At 40.3% G+C, this 18,199-nt stretch overlaps 1 protein-coding gene across 2 annotated transcripts; it reads right to left on the bottom strand.

Moving 5' to 3' along the window:
* Positions 1-739: 739 nt before the first annotated feature.
* Positions 740-18,196, bottom strand: LOC111575204 (C2 domain-containing protein 2). 2 transcript variants are annotated; one of them, XM_055017346.1, is made up of 14 exons: positions 17,360-18,196; positions 16,841-16,936; positions 15,304-15,423; positions 12,635-12,736; positions 11,909-12,025; positions 10,389-10,497; positions 6,690-6,798; positions 6,502-6,566; positions 6,277-6,392; positions 5,980-6,142; positions 4,837-5,078; positions 4,194-4,461; positions 3,944-3,980; positions 740-2,885 (listed from the first exon to the last, which is right to left on the bottom strand). In XM_055017346.1, the coding sequence occupies exons 1-14, from the start codon at positions 17,642-17,644 to the stop codon at positions 2,801-2,803; spliced, it is 1,914 nt and encodes a 637-aa protein (XP_054873321.1). In that variant the 5' UTR covers positions 17,645-18,196; the 3' UTR covers positions 740-2,800. The 2 variants fall into 2 exon arrangements, with proteins under 2 accessions (XP_054873321.1, XP_023135951.2); XM_023280183.3 differs by lacking the exon at positions 3,944-3,980 and having other exon boundaries at positions 17,360-18,195.
* Positions 18,197-18,199: the final 3 nt, after the last annotated feature.

Below are 18,199 nucleotides of genomic sequence, written 5' to 3'. Positions count from 1 at the left end.
CAAATTCTTAAAAGCAAGACAGAATACCTGACGGCCTTATTGCATTCATGCATCATATTATATTTTGGATTGTCAACTGTATTCTGAATGTTGATGAATTGATTTAAGATATATCATAAGCAGATACAGCAAAAGGAACAGATAGTGCATAAAATTTTAGAAGAATACAGGAAATTAAGGGTTTTATACTCAAAACTTCCTATGAGAAAAATATCCAGACCCTTGGATTGTGTGCCTGCCAAGCCACAGTGCATCATGATTTATGTAGAAACTGATTGTTTTGTCTGACAAAAATAAATAAATCAGCAAATATAACTAGTAGCTGCCACTTTTAAGATAAACTTGGCAAAGTTAAAAGCACAATCTTTCCCTCTGAAATGTGGTGTAAAGCATAGTATAAAGTAGTATACACTGGAGATATATAAATAATGCATAAGTACCTAAACATGTACTTCAGCAAATGTAAGTTTTCCACTGCGGATGCCTCTGCATGTATAAAAGCCTCTGGAAAATTAAAAAAAGGGAAACAGCATCGCCACATGTACAGACTTAAAGATATACGAGGGAGAATTTATGACAGCCTGAACATTTAAAGTGTCACCACATTCTCAGTTTTTCAATCAATATTTATTGCCGAAAATGAAATACCTCGACATGTATATTAGTTACAGGCCCTACAGGGATATGGCTGATGTTCAGCCAGTCAGCAAGTTGTTGTGCACAAAGAGAGCGGATGCCATTAAAAGAACATCAGGAAGCAGTTTATTATTCACATACAGCTCTACTGCTAACCAAATGCACGAGAAGCTGATGCTTGCAGGCTGCTGTAAGGGCTCTGAAGCTGAGCGTGATTTAAACAACCCGTTTTCCCCTCTGTTCCTCAGAGTTTAAGTGTTTCTGAGTGATTGAAGCATTTTCTTTCTGCCTCAATCTGGCCTTTTTTGTTACACTACGGTCAGTGATGGCGGATGAAAGTTCACCATCGCACTGCCACGTAAATACCAAGACACAAAGACTCCCTGTATCTGCAAAAGAGTGTTGCCACAAGTGAGTGTTTTTAATTCTCAGATAGTCTAATAATGTAAACACTCGGTTATCAGATATGTTATGTGCATAGGCTTCTTGATTATAGACACTGCTGATGATGCAGGAGCACAGTGGTATGCTTGTCTATCAGAGCCATTCAAACAGTTCATTACAGTCTCTCTCCTCCTTCGACAGCAGGTGCAGCATCTGGACCTAAAAGTCCTGTCAAGTTGAGGGAAAAAAGTCTTGAGCAGCTGCGACATCATCCTCAGAATAACTGTAAGGCAACCTGTTGGTTCTGTCTATCACCACGCTGCATCAGTTCTCTGAGCAGAATAACTTATTGATGAACAGTAGTTAACATGAAGTACAGAAACAAGCTGCTCACAAAAAAATACAATCATTAGCTGGATAAAAATAAAAAAGCAGCCCGTGAGTTTGGTTGCTCCCAAAGGTGTTCACACTTTGTTCTATTCAAAGCTACATCGTTGAAAAACAATAAAACATTAAATGACAGAAAAAAATGTTTGTTCCATTCAGATAATGTAATGCAGGACTGAAATAAGCGTAGAACAAGTTTCATCAATGTGGCATGTATGGCTGAGTATAACATCACAGTCCCTGGATAAAGGTTCGTTCAGTTCCCTTCTGACACATTAACAACCCTGCTGATAACAGTAGTGTACAGGAGGAATCTTTTAGGAAGACAAGGAGAAAGTTGCATATCATTTGAAAGCACTGCAAGAAGCATAGAACGGCCTGTTGTACATTTAGAAGGGTGTTACCTTATTTAAATAGCTGGAGGTGGACGATAACATGATCTCTGTACCTGCCAAACAACTCAATTTGCTATCTTTGTTAGTCACAAAACGTATTTTGAATAGCTCAGCTTTACAGCTTTCATATGCACATTACATACTTAATCTAGTTTTATTTGGGATGAATTTAGAAAGATTTAAAACAAATTATTTCATAATATTAGTGTCAAAAAGTAGTCGTAATATTCTCCCACATGCACCATATGTGCAATGAAAAGATTATCTGCCTTTGTGAACGTTTCTATTTAAAATGTAGAATTACAGAAAAGTCTCTATCACAAGAGTAGCTCCTGTCATTGCACTTTAAATCAAAGGTACTAGAGTTGTGCAAATCATACAAACACCACTCTGCTCTTCATCTTTGGTCCTGCTGATCCACCGTAGGAAACTTACGGTTTACAGCAGGGAGAGTATTCTCTTTGCCCTCAGCGTCAGTGAGGTAATGCGGCAGCCCATATCAGTCCGTACTAAGGCCATAAAAGCACTTAAAGATTTCAAAATGTTGCATAAAATCAAAAAACAGAAACATGCAAAATAATATCCATCAGTCCAGGACAGGATACCTTCATCCACACATGTACACACTTTCGGTGGAATGTCTGCTTCATATGAGAAGCACTTAAGCAGGATACGGCCGTAAAAGAAGATATTTTTCCACCTGCATTGCCTTCCCTTTCAAAATACAGGAGCCCCAGTTTGCAAGTCAGGCGTTAGGGGGAGTGGGTTAGCCAGGGTGTTAGCCAGTGCATCTTTGAAGTGGAGGTGATGACGGTAGCTGTTGTGGGAGGGACTGAGGTGAAGGGCAAGGAGGACGGGGAGGTCACGCATGTGGCTCCCCCATGGAGGTAGAGCCGTTGGCTTTGCTCTTATTCTTACTCTTGCGGTTGAGCATGCGGCTAAGTGTGGCTGTTCGGCTGGCTCGTTCCACGGCGGCCGGAGACTCCAGGTACACCAGGTCATTGTGTGACTGGCTCATCCCCGGGTCTTTGCGCTGGTGACGCCGCCGGAAGAAGAGCTTCGCACTCTTCTGTAGGAAGCTGCCTATAGCCAAAAAAAAAAAAAAAAAAAAAAAAAGGAGATAGAGACGTCTCAAACATCGCCTGAGTCAAGGATGAGGTCAAGATAACAGCACTCAAAGCAAAGAAATGACAAAGAAAGATCAGGCCTGTCTTTGAGCAGGAATATGAAGACAGCAGTGGCACAGAATTTGAGTTAGTTTGGATATAAAATGTCACTACTTCTCTTTCTTTCTATCTATCCATCTATCACAGAGATTTTGACCTGTGACCACCAAATTTTAATCTGTTCATCCTTGAATGTAAACATTTTGGCCAAAATACAAATTTCCTGCCAGCGTTCCCGAGATATTACATTCATGAGAAAAAGATGAACCGTAACTGTCACCAGTGCAGAAGTATGAAAATATACTATACATTTATACCTTCTACTATTAGCCTTTCCCCTGTACAACAGCTCTGTGCAGCTCTGGATCGTGAGACTCATTTAGTAAAATTGCGTTCAATCACCAGCTAACACATCCTAAATGTACCCAGACAGAGCAACTATGTAGTCCAGCCTGGATGCAAACATCATTCGTCATTTTCAGCAAGTACCTGGGTTATCCTCACTGTCTGTGGATTAGCTTAGTCAGTACAAAACAGTGTAATTATTTACATTTACGACATTGAAATGAATGAATCACAAATGAAGAAAGAGACATCGGTATCCTCCATATGTAGCACATTCCTTCAGAAAAGGCTGAACAATATACTGCACGGCAAACAGCTTTTACTGATTTTGCAGTATGAAAACTCAGATTTTCATTATGTGTCTAATATTTTACCTCATATGAAAAGTCTTGAAAAGATGAAAAGTGAATATGCCAAAATATTCCCAGCAGTGGTTTATATTGTGCAGCCCCACTACACATCTAAATTCTAAATTAAAGACATTAACACATATAAGTGATTTTAAGAACCTAACTAATGAATGTGACAGAAAAACAACGTAGAAAAACAGTGTTATCTATTCTACTGCTAGGAGAAATTATATATGCTAGAGAACCAGGGTTACTACAAGTAACTCATGATGTAACTTACTCATCAGGACATAATGTGTGCTTAGCACTGCTTTCCTCTAAGATGGCAGTGATGATAGTTCAAAAAGGAAAGAGAGAAAAGAAAAACAGATTGCATCACAGAGAAAACTGATCAATTTGTGCCTTTAAGGCAACAATTTTATTTGAGGATTTAAAGTAAACTATAAAATATTACTCCTATAAAGATCAGAAACACCAACGTGTCCATCCACAGTTAGGGGAGCCAGTGAGTCCCCTCTGTGACTTCTCACCTCTGCTCTTCTTGCAGCTCGCCTCAGACACACACATGGAAAGCGAGGTATGGTCTAGTTCCTCTCCGGTTTGGCTCTCCCAGTCTTCTGGAGGCCGGCCTATTCCACTGGGGCCTTCCTGGGGTTCAGACACCTCTGGCGGGCTACTGGTCCCTGACGCAATTGCTGTGGTCATGTCCTGAGTAGAGCTGCCCTCTGACATCGAGGCATCCATCGCTGCAGCATAGCCTGCCATCAGAGCCAGTTCATCATCCTGAGACAGGGGCGTCTGGGAAATTAAGCACATTCCCATTTTAAAAAATCAATTACACTTAAAGTCATATTTCCTTTGGCAATGTGATTATGAAAACTGCTAAATGCATGAGTCTCTTCCTGCTTCAAACAAGGCATGTACTTTCATTTAGGATCTCTTTCTTTCCTCCGTAATGATAAACAACAGGTTATGAAACACGATAAAAGTGTTGGTAGAAACTGTCTTTAACTTGAAGCAAATCATTTAGATTGGCCACACCTGGGCTTCAGTGCTTTTCCTACTCCTTTAAACCCTTTTATATTAAATAAGTAAAACTGCTGTACTGATGTGAATTAGGAAAACAGTATGATGCAGCAGTGAAGAGCTGCTAGTGGCAGAGCTCGTCCTTACTTTTGCGATGCCTGAGATGATGATGGTGCTCTTCTTCACTGGGGACTTGAGTTTCTGCTTGGCAGACTGGTGGAGTTGTCTGATTGCTGCTTCAGCCACTGGGTCTGTTCCGTTGAGCATGAGCAGCTCAGTGTCAGAGGAGGACAGGGCCTTACTGACGGTTCCTCCCAACATAGACACCTGCTCTGAAACACGACGCTCTGTGAGCTTGGGCTTGTTAACCACCACTTTTTGGGCAGGATCTGAGGAAGCACAAAACTGTGTCATTAGACCATTTCAAGGGCATGTACTGGAAGTTCAGGGAATTTTTTGGGATATTATGCATTGGGGTAATTAACCCCCTAAAAATCCATCTCCATGTATCAAGATGACATAAAATTGCTGTGATGTAACTCTACACCGTTGCTTTCTCTGGGAACGTGCAGATCTGTGAAGTCCCAACATTTCTCTCCACTTATTGCAGCACAGGCACACCAGCTCACCTATGAATCTCCTTACAAACTACTTGCAAGTGTTAATATTGGAGTGATTCAGTCATACATGTTCAAACCAGACACTGATTCTGAAGATAAAAAAATTATACAGAATCTCCCACTCTACAAGTGGAAAGGATTGGAATAAATCTGTTCTTCCCTGGAGGGGAGGCTTGAATATTTGTCAGTTTAAACCTTGGTTATCACACTTACACCAACAGACTGATGTATACATGTAGTATAATATGGTGTATTCAGGTTTAATCCAAGTGTAACAACAGACAACTGCAATGATGTAAGAATAATGCAGTAGAATAATGCAGTTCAACTGCTATAACAAACACCAGCTCATTTTCTAACAAAAATGACAGATAGTCAACTTCAGTAACTTCATGAGTCACCATTGCAACAAGAAGTTTGTCTTGGAAACATTTCCACTATAGTCTGTGCTATTTTCAGCTTGTTCTCTGTATTTACTTGTGTTTTGTTTCCAAATGCTGTGTTGTCAGACTGGTAAAGATGTTTTACTAATTTTCTCACTCAAGTTGCAGTGTGTTGAGCTCTCAGCGCCACTGACATACTATTGTATATCAACAGAGGGACAAATATCTTTTCAGAATAAGAGTCATCCTTGCCCCCTTGTTGAGTCTGACAGTTTCCAGTGCTGTACCTATGCTCAGTGGGAGTGGTCGACCTGGCTTGCTCTTCACCGCTGTAATGGTGGTGACCACGGTGCCACAGGGCATGACTGTACGGTCCATCTCCACCCTCTTATTGGAGGCTGGGGTAGGAGGGTGCCAGGACCTCACCTCACTGGGCTCCAGGTAGGTAAACTGAAAGATACAATTCAAGTTTATATTCCAACTTTGTGTGAACACAATCCCAAGATACATGAAAATAAATCGACCAAATCTGCTATGTTAAAGCAAGCATGATCATATCTGAGTGTTCACTGGGATGTCCGTACGTCAGTAGTAAGTGATCCAGTAACGATGTCTTTGGTCATGAGTGCAAATGTTTGCTGTCCTTTAGGCTGCTTCTTTACAAGATCAAAAGGCACTGAAACCTGACCTAGTAAGGAATCTGAGACAGAAAAAAATAATAATTTAGTTTTTTAGTACCAAAGCAAGTGACAGTTACAGCTCAGGAACAAAATAACTCTTCATTGCATTGAATATAAATATTTCCTTACTCTCTTGAGGTTGTCCATCATTCACCAACTGAATATTGAGCTCTTTTGATCGTCCATTCAATTCACTGGTAAGACAAAAAAAAAAAAAAAAAGATATTTGGACATGCTAATATACTCCTGCATAATGTAATTACAAAAACAAATGTCATGTCTTCAAGGAAAGTGATGGTATCTCAGACTAAACTTACAAGATAAATGGCTGGTCCCAGGTAGGATTGGTTGTGTTCTTCAGAACAGAGGTGTTAAACCTCTGTGGAGGATCATCTAACTGGAACACACACAGAGGATTTGTGCTGCCTACAAACACAGCAGAAAGCAACTCAGTCAGAGTGCTTGTCACAAAAAAAAAAAACCTTTGTGATCCAAGAGCTCACTGCATATTCATTTAAAATTCTTCTGACAGACAATCACATAAAATGTGTCGCTGCAAGATCAAATTTTGCTACAGTCACTTCCACGGCTTCACCTTAATGGACAACAGAGAAGTCAGTGTACATTGTATACATGATGAATTATATATGGGTTAGAGGAGACTCAGAAAGTACTGGTCTTCTCAGCACAGAACAACCTTTTTTTTTTTATTAAGCACTAGTAGAAACAAGCCAGTCGCTGTGTAGTAATGCAGTGGTTCCCAACGTGTTTGGCTTGGAGCCCCCCCTATAAGCTGCACCCCAGCCCCAGCCCCCCCGCCCTCAAAAAAAACCACCCCATAAGTACACTACAAAACATAAGAGAGAAGTTATTGAATTGTATTACTAATAGAAAATTCCCTAAAATTATTAAAAAAATATATATATATTTTATATCAAACCAAGAGTTGTACTCTGATGAGGAGGAGAGAGTTTATGGCTGCAGTAAATTTGGTGACACTACAGTGCATAAGAGTTAAGTTATTGAATTTTTGATTTTTTTTTTAACTAAAAAAAAAATCCTTAAAGTTCTAAGAAAAAATATTTAATATCAAACCAAGAGTTGTAGTATGACCAGCAGTTGCTGGCTGTATTAAATTTGTTGAATAGGTCTCTTCGCTGTTTGCAGTTGTTTTGCATTTTGCAGACGGTCCCTGTTCACTCGTCACACAGCCGGCTGCTCATAGACACCAATGTTATTTCTGCAGCTTGAAAGACAGCTACTTTTGATTAAACTGGGCTTGTAGCACATTGTCTACCTTACAAAGATGGAAAAGAGGCATCGTTTATGTTTAGACAACGTATATTTAATGAGTTATTGATGCCGGAAGTCCGAATTTGTGAATATCTTTCCGACTTTACTGAACTGTGATTTATTTCCTGATGTCGCCGTAGTTTGCTGGCTTCATGCTGTCATTTGCGAGCATTTCACCACAAATAACATAATTCTGTCTTGTCCTTACACAAAACCAAATTCAAGGTAACTCTCGAGGTACAGCCAGAGTTTTTAGGCACTGATGAATCTTCACCCGTTTTGCGTTTTTCAGACACCAATTCCATCAGTAATTTTCTAACTGCACACAAACTAATGAATCTGGATGAACTCGAAGCCAACCTGAAGAAAGCGTGGAGAGAAGTTGAAGAAAGACCAAATAAATGTGTTTTAAAAATGTTTTATAGGTAGACTTGTGATGACACAGTGAGTCTGTTACTCTGATTTTATCTAGAATGTAAAAATCTATTTTTTATAACATCACAGCCTCAGAGCTAGAGAGGGGGGGGGGCACGGACCCCAGGTTGGGAACCACTGTAGTAATGAATACAGGATCAGCAAGAGCCTTACAGACAGAGCACCTACTGCAGCACCTCTGGATCTGCCTTCAAGCCCACAGCAGGTCTCACAAGGAAAGTGAAGCTGAGAAGAGGTGTTCGACACTTAAAGGCAGGAAAATATATAGTGATGTGTTGAATGCTGTGTCATGTTTCTGCTGTGCAATATTAAGTGTTGGGCAGAATACTTAAGGGGATGTCTGGAGTCTGCTGACTCACAAGTAGAGAATGACTCATCGCAGGAACTACCAAAACACAGTTGTTGTGGGTGATGTTAAGGTCTCATCACTGAACAATCACGTTAACAACCTCTCATCAACTCAAAATATCCACTGTCCTTACAACACCCGGCTGTGCTGATTTCCCTCTGATCACAAGGGAATCTTACTTATGTGCAACACTGGGTGTGGTGGTACTGATGTATGTTGATTATTAATACACTGCCGACATTGTTTAGCTTTGACCGGCAGATTTCCTGGCTAGTATGCACACAGTCTGCCTTAGCAAAGTAAATCAGCAACCAGCCTAAAAAGCACCGTCCCACTGCTTTTTATTAACATCCGCCTTATTTGTTGAGTTAAAAAAAAACAAGCTTTTCTTGCAAATCAAATCAAATGCATAATATAGCACACTTCAAAACAATCTCAGCTGACCAGAGTGCCGCACAGTTTATAAGACAGGCAATAACAAAAAAAATGTACAAAAGGAAAAAAACAAGTCAAACAACAGGTTAAAAACTGGCAAAATCAAACATTATGAAACATTAAACAAGGTTCTTAAATTCTTTAAAATATGAATGGAAGAGAAAGGTTTGATTGAAAAATCTATTCCAAAGCTTCAGAGCTGCTACACCAAAGTCACGATCACCCACCAGTCTTGATAGTGGAACAGTGAACACTAACAGCAGCTGTACAGAAGTAGAAGAAGGGCAGTTCTGAAATGTACCCAGGTACCAACCCATGCCTGACTTTATAAACAAATGGAGGAACCTTAAAATCAGCTCTGTATATAAAAAACGTAGCCAGTGCACGGATGCTAATACAGGTGTAACGCTTTCCCTTTTTTTGTACCAATCAGGAGTCTTAAAACAACTACAGATGAGAGAGAGAGGACTGACCAACACCCACATATAGAGACTTACAGTAATTTTATATACTACACTGTTAGTGGAAGACAGGAGAATGATGACAAAGCTTTTGTCTATCTTGGAGGACACCTCCCACCCCCTACAGGAAACAGTTACATCACTGGGCAGCTCCTTCAGTGACAGACTGCTTCACTCATGGCGTCTAAAGGAGAGATACCACAGGTCCTTCCTTCCTGCTGCAGTCAGACTGTTCAATCAAGCCTGCTCCCAGTAACTCAGCTCACCCACTGAAGTTGTAAGCAGCCAACACAGACACTGAGCCCAACTCAGAAATCATCAGAAATGCAGTCCTACAGAACAAACTAATACATGTCCTGCTCCTCCTACTTTCAGGACATAAGTTTGGAATGCATGTGCCTAAATAAGTCCCTTAAGAAAAATACTAATTCAACAGTGTAGCAAAGATCGTGGTTCTTTTCAGGTTACTGAGCTATGAAGCAAGTTTGAACAGAGCATCCTCCAGACAAGGTTAGCTGTGCATCATAAGTTACCATGGTGATCTAGCAGGTTAAAAGAGAGCAACCTTCATGACATTAAAAACTTTGGCTATAGGCTCAATCTAATATGATTGGTTTGGAGGCTGATGAATAGTGTTTACATGGCTTGTGTGCAGACAAGCCTGGAGCTCATTATTTGGTAATCAGTCTCCCATTATTAGTCATTTTATGCTGATCCCATTGACAGTGCTGCTGCTTTTGATGCTAAAGCTGAAGGACAATGGCATCTAACCAGGGGCCTCTGTCTTTTTGCTTTTGACTTGCAGACACAAACATCTGTTATCCGTTAAATTCTGACTTAAAGAAACTGAACTCAGAAAACATGTTATATCTTTAACAAAGCTAGCGGTGAATTGTTGACATTCCTTGGACATTATTAGATTTATCACTCAGTGATATAGCTGTAGTTCTTCAAAGGCCTGGTGTGTGAAGGTGTAGAAAATGACAAAGTGAAGTCATCAGAATGTGGGTGTTTATAAATGAATAAGAAGCCATGCAACCAACCTGCAGCATCTTCCTCTTGATTGAGTGTGACTCGGATGTTTTTCACTAGCAGCTTCCAGTCGTGGGCACGGGGGGGCTTTGGAGGTGATACCAATTTGTTGTGGGCTTCCTATTGGAGAAACCATACAATACAGAAGTAAATACATCAACAACACTGATCTACTGATTGCAACATAAGAGCACCAATGTAAGCAAAGTAGTAATCCCCAGATGTTTCAGCTAGAACTAGCACAATCCTGTAATGGCACTGTTGTATGGATAACCAAAGGCCTTTGATAATTAGGTCTGAAAGAAAAATTGTAGTCAAACTATATTAATCTCAGACGGTAGTTGCAGTATGTTCATGAATTTGCTAATGTTAAGTGTACTCCTAATTTTCGATGGGAGCAAAACTATGTAATCTGAACATGACTGGAGGACTCTGCGAAACAGCCATGTTGACGGAAGGTTCTCCTGTCCATAATTTGCATTGGACAAATTATGACAATAGAGAATTTGCATTAGCAGTACTTCAAATTAAAATGCTTTAGAATTTGCATTTTTGAGAATTTGTTCATTCATTTTTAATCCTGACAGATCAAAACTGAATTCGTTGATTAGATTGTTTTAAACATTAGCCATCAATGTATCTGATGAATTTAGGGCATAAATAACTTTTAACTGCATTATAGGCTGATTTTGACTGGGTCTGTCAATTCTTATTGCGACTTTATCAGAACTTGACTGACTAGGATCATCTAGTACTCAGTATTAATGCCTGATCATTTTAAAACTTTAAACCACAGAATTCAGTAGGATAACCTCAGCTGATGGTACAGCAATTAGCTACAAAGCAAAGACAAAACAAATGAATTATTCAACACTTAATGCTTCTCAAATAGGTGGCTGGTCCATTCTCCATTTCATATTTGGGAAACAGGAGATTTTAAGAGTTAAGTTTGGGACCTGTTGACCTGCAATATGCATTTATCAGAACTGTATTGAATTGAAGCAGGTAAGCAAATAGTATACTAAAAAACTGATGTATCCAGAGACCCAGTAATACCAACCACAGAAGTATATTCATGGAAAAAAAAGAAATTTGTTGCATGTCATGCTGTGATTTTATACATGTTTAAGTACCACTTACCAAAAATGTGAACATATAGTGCAAGATCTAATCAGAAACACGTGTCCATGACATCATGTGATGGCCAGGCAAAGAGCGCACCAGTAAAAACCCTTCTAGTTATCCATTTGAGCACAATAAACTCTGGTCAGTTCACTCATTAAGACAGGTTTTAGATGACCATTATGTAATACTGCAAATATGAATGGACTACACTGCTATTAAGCTTGCTAAGCTGCTGTTGTTGCCACATATTTGCAGTAATCACTGAGAGAAATAAAAATATCTTCATCATCTTAATTAGTTGCCGTCTGTGGCTTGTATAGAGAAGCATACATTCGAGTGTGGGCTGTTAAATTGCACCACACTGCAAACACTAACCTGGAACGACTGACTTGCATCATCCACTCACCTTGACCTCTGAGGCCTGAGCAGGCCTGCAGCTCAGCAACACAGAGGGACGAATCGCACACAACAGCTGTCTCAAGTGCTCCTTTATGGCAGCTACACTGCAACTGTTAGTATTGTCCTGATAGAGAGAGACATGACGATATTAGACCAACCATACACATACTAAAAATTTACTGTGACAAACTGAAAACATAACCTGCTTCGCGGAGGTTAAAAAAGCTTAATGTAAAACAACATCTACCTCACTGTCTGTGTAGTTTCTCATTCATCCAGGTCATGGTTATCCAAAGTTGTTTAAATCAATCCAACCGGACTTTAAGAAGGTTCCTTGAAGACATTTCACCTCTCATCCAAGAGGCTTCTTCAGTTCTGGTGGTGGTTGGCAACATCAACCACCACCAGAACTGAAGAAGCCTCTTGGATGAGAGGTGAAATGTCTTCAAGGAACCTTCTTAAAGTCCGGTTGGATTGATTTAAACAACTTTGGATCTACCTCACTCTTACTGTTCTATTCATTTTTTTTTTTTTTTACTAGGTTGATCCAAACAATTTAGTTTTGACAACTGACATCTTAGAAATCATTAACAAAGTCTTGGATGTACCACAATGAATATAAAGAGATCAAACTCTCATTTACATAATTGAAAACTATGAACATTCTGTTTTGGTACAGCAGTACATTGTCTTTGGTTGGTGAACGTCATTTTATCTGCAACTTTGAAATTACCTGGGTGAATGTGGGGGTCACCTGCAACTCCCCTGTCTCCAGGTGAGAGACTCCCCAGCTCACCTTGACCTCATCTTCAGCTTCTTGCATGCGTAGATGAAGCTGAGAAAGACAAAGTGAATAATGAATTATGATGCCATGGTAGTCATGTTTCACACAGTGTACACTAATTCTATTGACAGTGAATCTCACATAAGATGAAAGTGAATCTCTTGATATCAACCAGTGTACCAAACATAAAGCAGCTCAGCATGAGGAGAGGGTGTGAGGGAACAAAATGAAAGGATAATTGCTGCTTTTCCACCCCTCATTTGAACACAAATCACAGGTGATGCTCTTTGATGACTCAAATGCAGAAATATCAGACCATTAACTGTGAAACTGCCACTTTTGAACCAGTTTTCAGAACATCTGACATAATGTATCTCAGAGCAGTTGTTGACTGCCTTCAAAAGCAGTGAGCAACATTAATATGCTTAATGAAGCTAAAGACACTGTCACATCTTGGAGACAATATTCTGTCAATCAATTCCAAACTGAAATCTGTGGATAATTTGATGTGGTACTCATGTGTACAATCTGATGTGAGACAATTTGTAAGAAAAGATTTCTGAGAGTCGACTGTCTGAATTGCTGTTCTTAGCCGTTCAGGCATTGGACACCATATCGTCAATGAAAATTTGACTTACAGAATGCTTGTTTTTAATCTTAAAGATAACACTGATGCAACAGGCAGATAAACAGATTATTGGTCTGGCTGATGACTGGATCCAGCATTTTAACAATTACCGGTATCACTAAAATGTACCTCTAATGCATCTGCCTAGCTGTATCTGTAGGCACCAATCTGTGGTTTTGAGCAATGTTGCGCCCACAGCAAGATGTGATTGATTACATGTCACAAGTAACAGCCTAATAATACTGAAAGATAATCAATAAACAAAGGCATTTCAACAAAGTTTTGTGTTAGAGTTTGTGGTCTTCCAAATTTAATTCAGTTATCAGTTTCCTTGATAATAATAAAGTGTATTGTTTCACTCTCAGCCACCATACGCTCTACAAAAAAACTTTAGTCAGGCTGACACACAGGAAAAAGGGTTCTTAGGAAAGTCAGCCAGGTGTACAACTCCTAGATTATGAGAATGCGAAAGTTAACAGGGAGGAGAGATAAGCACAAAAATGACACTGAGCCTTCCTGCCCCTGCATGCCTGGATTCCAGTGTACGACTGAACAGCCGCCTCTGTGATGCCAAACAAAGGCCTTGTCAGATAGTACCAGGAATGCTCAAATGGATCCAAAAGAGCATTACAGTCTATGCTGATAGGGCCTGGATCTGTTTATACAAACAACATAAACTTGAATGCTAAGTTATAATAATAATAATAACAATTCTTAATATTATTATTGCTGTTGTTATTGGGTATTTAGTTCCTGTATAGAACATTGGGCCATTTAAATCGTCAATGGTCCACACCACCTGACTAAGAGTGCACAGTCTGCCGTGTCACACCATATGTAAATGTCGTGTTTGCATTTCAAAGAAGAATACTGCATTAGGATGACGTAGATGTCCCTCATCACATGCAGCTGGTCATGCGGTGCAGTAGTGAGTTCAAAGACAAAGTACACCCAGCAGCACACCTGAGTGTACCAGTTCTATTATTGTGTCCATGTACTGTAACTGCCGGAGGATTCTGTTCTACATGTCCCACTACATGATGAGCCAGGAGCATTCTAGCTGGGATATCAGTCAAAAGCTAACAAATGTTCCAGCGGATGGACATTAGAAAGGGCTTCTGACTTTTCCAGACTAAGCTCAAACAGTGCGAGTGAAAAAGAGACATGGACTCCCTTTATGTCCCTGCAACAACAACAGATCCACAACCAAAACAAATAGGGGCAGATCTGTTTTGGTTGTGGAACTCTAATCCTGACTTCAGCTTCCTAGCCTCTCACTCAGGTGGTATTTATGGCACAGTGACCTTAAAGGGGTGACAAGCACCTTACTGGTTTAAAAATAGCCTTAATACAATTGGGTTAGCTTATATATCCAATTGCATCCATACATTGGTGAGGCTTTAATGCTGAAGCTAGGAACACAAAAGCTTAATGCAAAGTACCTGTTACATACTCCAACACATTATCTTTCACTTTATTTTAAACACTGCATCCCAGTGTAAAGCTGGAACAGGAGGTTTAAGACAGACTGTGCATAAGTAATAGGAATATTCAACTTAAGAGATGAGCATAGTCAGTTGTGAGTAAGATAAATAACTAATTACTAGGTAAGAACAGAGAGACTTTAGTCATTTGTTTTGGAACTTTCATCAGTCTTGTGTAGAACCCCTGACAAATGCAAATGTACACAAAGTGGGCCTGTCTTACTGGAAGTTTGCCTGACATGGATGAGATCTGTGGGACATTTGCCAAGCACAGAAAGATACCCCAACCACTTAATCTAATGCTGCTGCCAGCAAAGAGCCAACGGTGGGCAGCACATCATGTTTAATAAAATCTCCCTATAAGCTAAACCACAATCATTTCCAAAGGATGTAACTCTGTTTTCAGAGGCCGTGGACTTAAAGAGATATTTCACAAAAGAACAAATGAGCAGAGTTTACTGTTGTGAAATCATTGACTTTAACAGAAACAAATATAGAGCTTTTACCTGCAGCTCCAGTGGAGTTATACAGACTGTGTATTTACAAGGATCTGCTGCAGCCATGGCTGTCGAAGCTGCACTTAGAGAGAACTGAAGCTTCTCCCCAACCACACTGCAACAAGCCGCCTGTTGGGAGGACAAAGTGAGGTATGAGTGTAATGTAAATCTACCGAGAATATATTAGCTAAGGCAGGGACAGCATTTGCATTTAGGCCAAGTAGTTATGCCACATAATCTTAATGAAATTCAAATAAGGCAGAACTCTAGAATTTGTACTAAACTGTAAAGTGCTGTATAGGGATTCATGTGTGAAATGAACTGTTCACTATCATGTGTCATTGATAATACATTTATTATACTATACACATAAAAAGTGTGCAAGAAGCTTACTGAAATTAAACAAGAAAGATGTGTTTACACAGTGACTTTTGAAAAAAAGATTCAAAAGTAACATATTTGCCTGAGCAGAACTTTATACTGAACTCTGATGAAGGAGAGCATGCTGTATGTACCTGCTTCCAAAACTTTATCAGCATATTCAATCATCTATTAACACAATAAATCACTTCACTGCAATGGAAAGCAACTTTAAGTTACCACCAACTGTAAAGTATTCTCTTATTAGAAACACAGTGCTTTAGTGCATTCATTCTGATATCAGCAGGAGTGAGTGTCTTACGAGTCTAGTCTGCCATTAGATCACTGTCAGGGGAATCCTAAACATAAACATAGGTGCTGGTGCATTCCTGTCTGCCTGCTCCTCCTTAGTGCTGAGCGTGACAGCTATATAAGCTTCTTAAAAATGCACTCACACACACGCACACACACAACGTGTGCGTACACACACACGCAGCATGTGGGTAAGAATAAGCCTCTGTTCATTAAACTCGCCGCACTCAACAACAGAACACCTGGTATTTTGGTCCATATCGTGATGATCACAAAGGAAGGGCTGACTCTGCATTGGGAGCATTGCAAAGGCAACCAGGACAACAACACAGCATGCAATTTGTCCCTATCTGACCCCTCCAAAAATAAAAGCCCTTCGGTCAGTTTAGTTTCCACCCATTCTACAGCAGCTTGGCACATAATCTGCATGAATGATAAAAAAAAGAGCAAGCAAGCACCTCATAACTGTTTTTGACCGCAAGTATTCATTCGTAGTGCATTTCGATCAACATAATGAGCATGTGGAGTCCTGAATAAATGCTAAGCAGATTAATTAGCAAAATTTTAATTAGTGGGGGAAATGCCTGTACCAAAGTTGGCGAGGTGATGAGTCACTGCTTGTCTGCTGCAGGCTGAAATGCAGTACTGATTGTTGAGTAACTCCCTTTCCACTGAATTTGAGAAGGGGAGACTGAACTGAGGGACACGCTTTTGTGAATGCTGAAGCTGAGGATCAGATCTAGATATCTCCCAAGAATAAATACATACACTGATCATTTGAAAGGGACATCACAAAACAGCCATAAACATACAGTGCTGTAGGGAAATTTATTTCAACTGTAGTAATAACAATCAGACTGTACTGCCAGTGTACCTTGTTTTTGGCAGACTTCTGAAAGCTGGATACTTGGCTGAGCATGAGTTCTGATGCCTCCAGACCATCTTCTTCAAATGTCAACAGAACACCACCCTGACGAGAAAGAAGACAGAAACTTTATAACAACAGCAAATACCTATTGCACAACTCACGGATCTGGAATGATGACGCCAATTAATGATGATTGAGCAATGACGTGGGCCACATTGTATCACACTGGCAACATCAGTGCAGATGTTCTGACTTGATAATTCCAAGAAATAGACAAAAAAAAAATGCAGATGGCTCAAAGGTTCTGCAAGAAGGTGCAAATTTCAGGCTTCTGAGTGTGCAATGTGAAAGAATATTGATGTCAATAACTAGGAGATTTGATTGAAGTATCTGACTCTTCCAAAGCTTCTATACATATGCGATCATAGATAATCAGATTTTGTAACCCAGTCACAGCTGTACTGCATTTTTATTGAAGTCACCTGTCACACTGTGGAGTGGTGGCTGGGTGATCATGAGACTTACCCCTCGCTTCCTCGACTCGTCATTCAAAGCCCTGCACCAGGCTCCTCTCCACTGACTTTTCCAGCTTTTCAGTGACAGCGCCCATCCCAGCAGAGCGGCGGCTTCCTCCTCCTTCGCCGCATTGTCCTCTGCTGCTCTCCGCTTATTTCCTACAATCCCATATTGGAAATACTGTACGAAATACAGTACCAGAGTAACCAGGGATGCAATAAACAGTGTGACCATGCACAGCCACTGCGGATCCTCCAAACCAAAATACGAACTGAAACTTTCCGAGTCGGACATTCTTTGCAAATGAAAACGATGATCACAGCTTAGCACACCTCCTCTGAGAAATTTTCTGGCAACCTCATAGTAGCTGTTTGTAAAGGGAACGGCGACATCAATGAAGGCAATCACCCACGACTGATAACAGCCCCCAGTACAAATTATGCTTATTGTTATTCATGCTGCTGTGTGTAGCAGCTTCTCAAAGCCCAGCAGAGGTCTGAAGCTACACAAGCTGGCTGTATTAAACTACACCATTGTCTAAGAGCTAATGGTAGAGTGGGTTCAATAAGCATGCAGAATAGTACACTCCTCTCATTGAATATCGTTGTTAGCTTAGTTGGCTAATCTTCGCCGCGGTTCCCTTAACTAGCTATTCTTCATTAGCTACAGAGCCACCAATGTTTCTCAACAAGCCCTTATTCCCAAAGTCTGTGGTAATTCTCCACCAGACGACATCCAGATATCGAATAAGAGTCCCAGGGAAACATCCTGAAGCCGAAGAGCGCAGCCCTTCCCGCTGGACTCGGTCTGCGGCTCAGTCTGACTGTACAAAGTTACCGTTTGGAAACG

This window comes from Amphiprion ocellaris, chromosome 14 (genome assembly GCF_022539595.1).
Source record: "Amphiprion ocellaris isolate individual 3 ecotype Okinawa chromosome 14, ASM2253959v1, whole genome shotgun sequence".
Classification (NCBI taxonomy): domain Eukaryota; kingdom Metazoa; phylum Chordata; class Actinopteri; family Pomacentridae; genus Amphiprion; species Amphiprion ocellaris.
Note: the sequence above shows the minus strand (reverse complement) of the source record. Positions and strands in the feature narration are given on the sequence as shown.

What these genes read in the sequence shown, in the direction of transcription:
- LOC111575204 (XM_023280183.3), bottom strand. Translation starts at nt 17,644, where the DNA reads ATGTCCGACTCGGAAAGTTTCAGTTCGTATTTTGGTTTGGAGGATCCG. An exon ending in TGGGACCAGCCATTTATCTT is followed by an intron (nt 6,567 to 6,689) that starts GTAAGTTTAGTC and finishes TTGTCTTACCAG; the next exon opens with TGAATTGAATGGACGATCAA. An exon ending in TGATGGACAACCTCAAGAGA is followed by an intron (nt 6,393 to 6,501) that starts GTAAGGAAATAT and finishes TTTCTGTCTCAG; the next exon opens with ATTCCTTACTAGGTCAGGTT.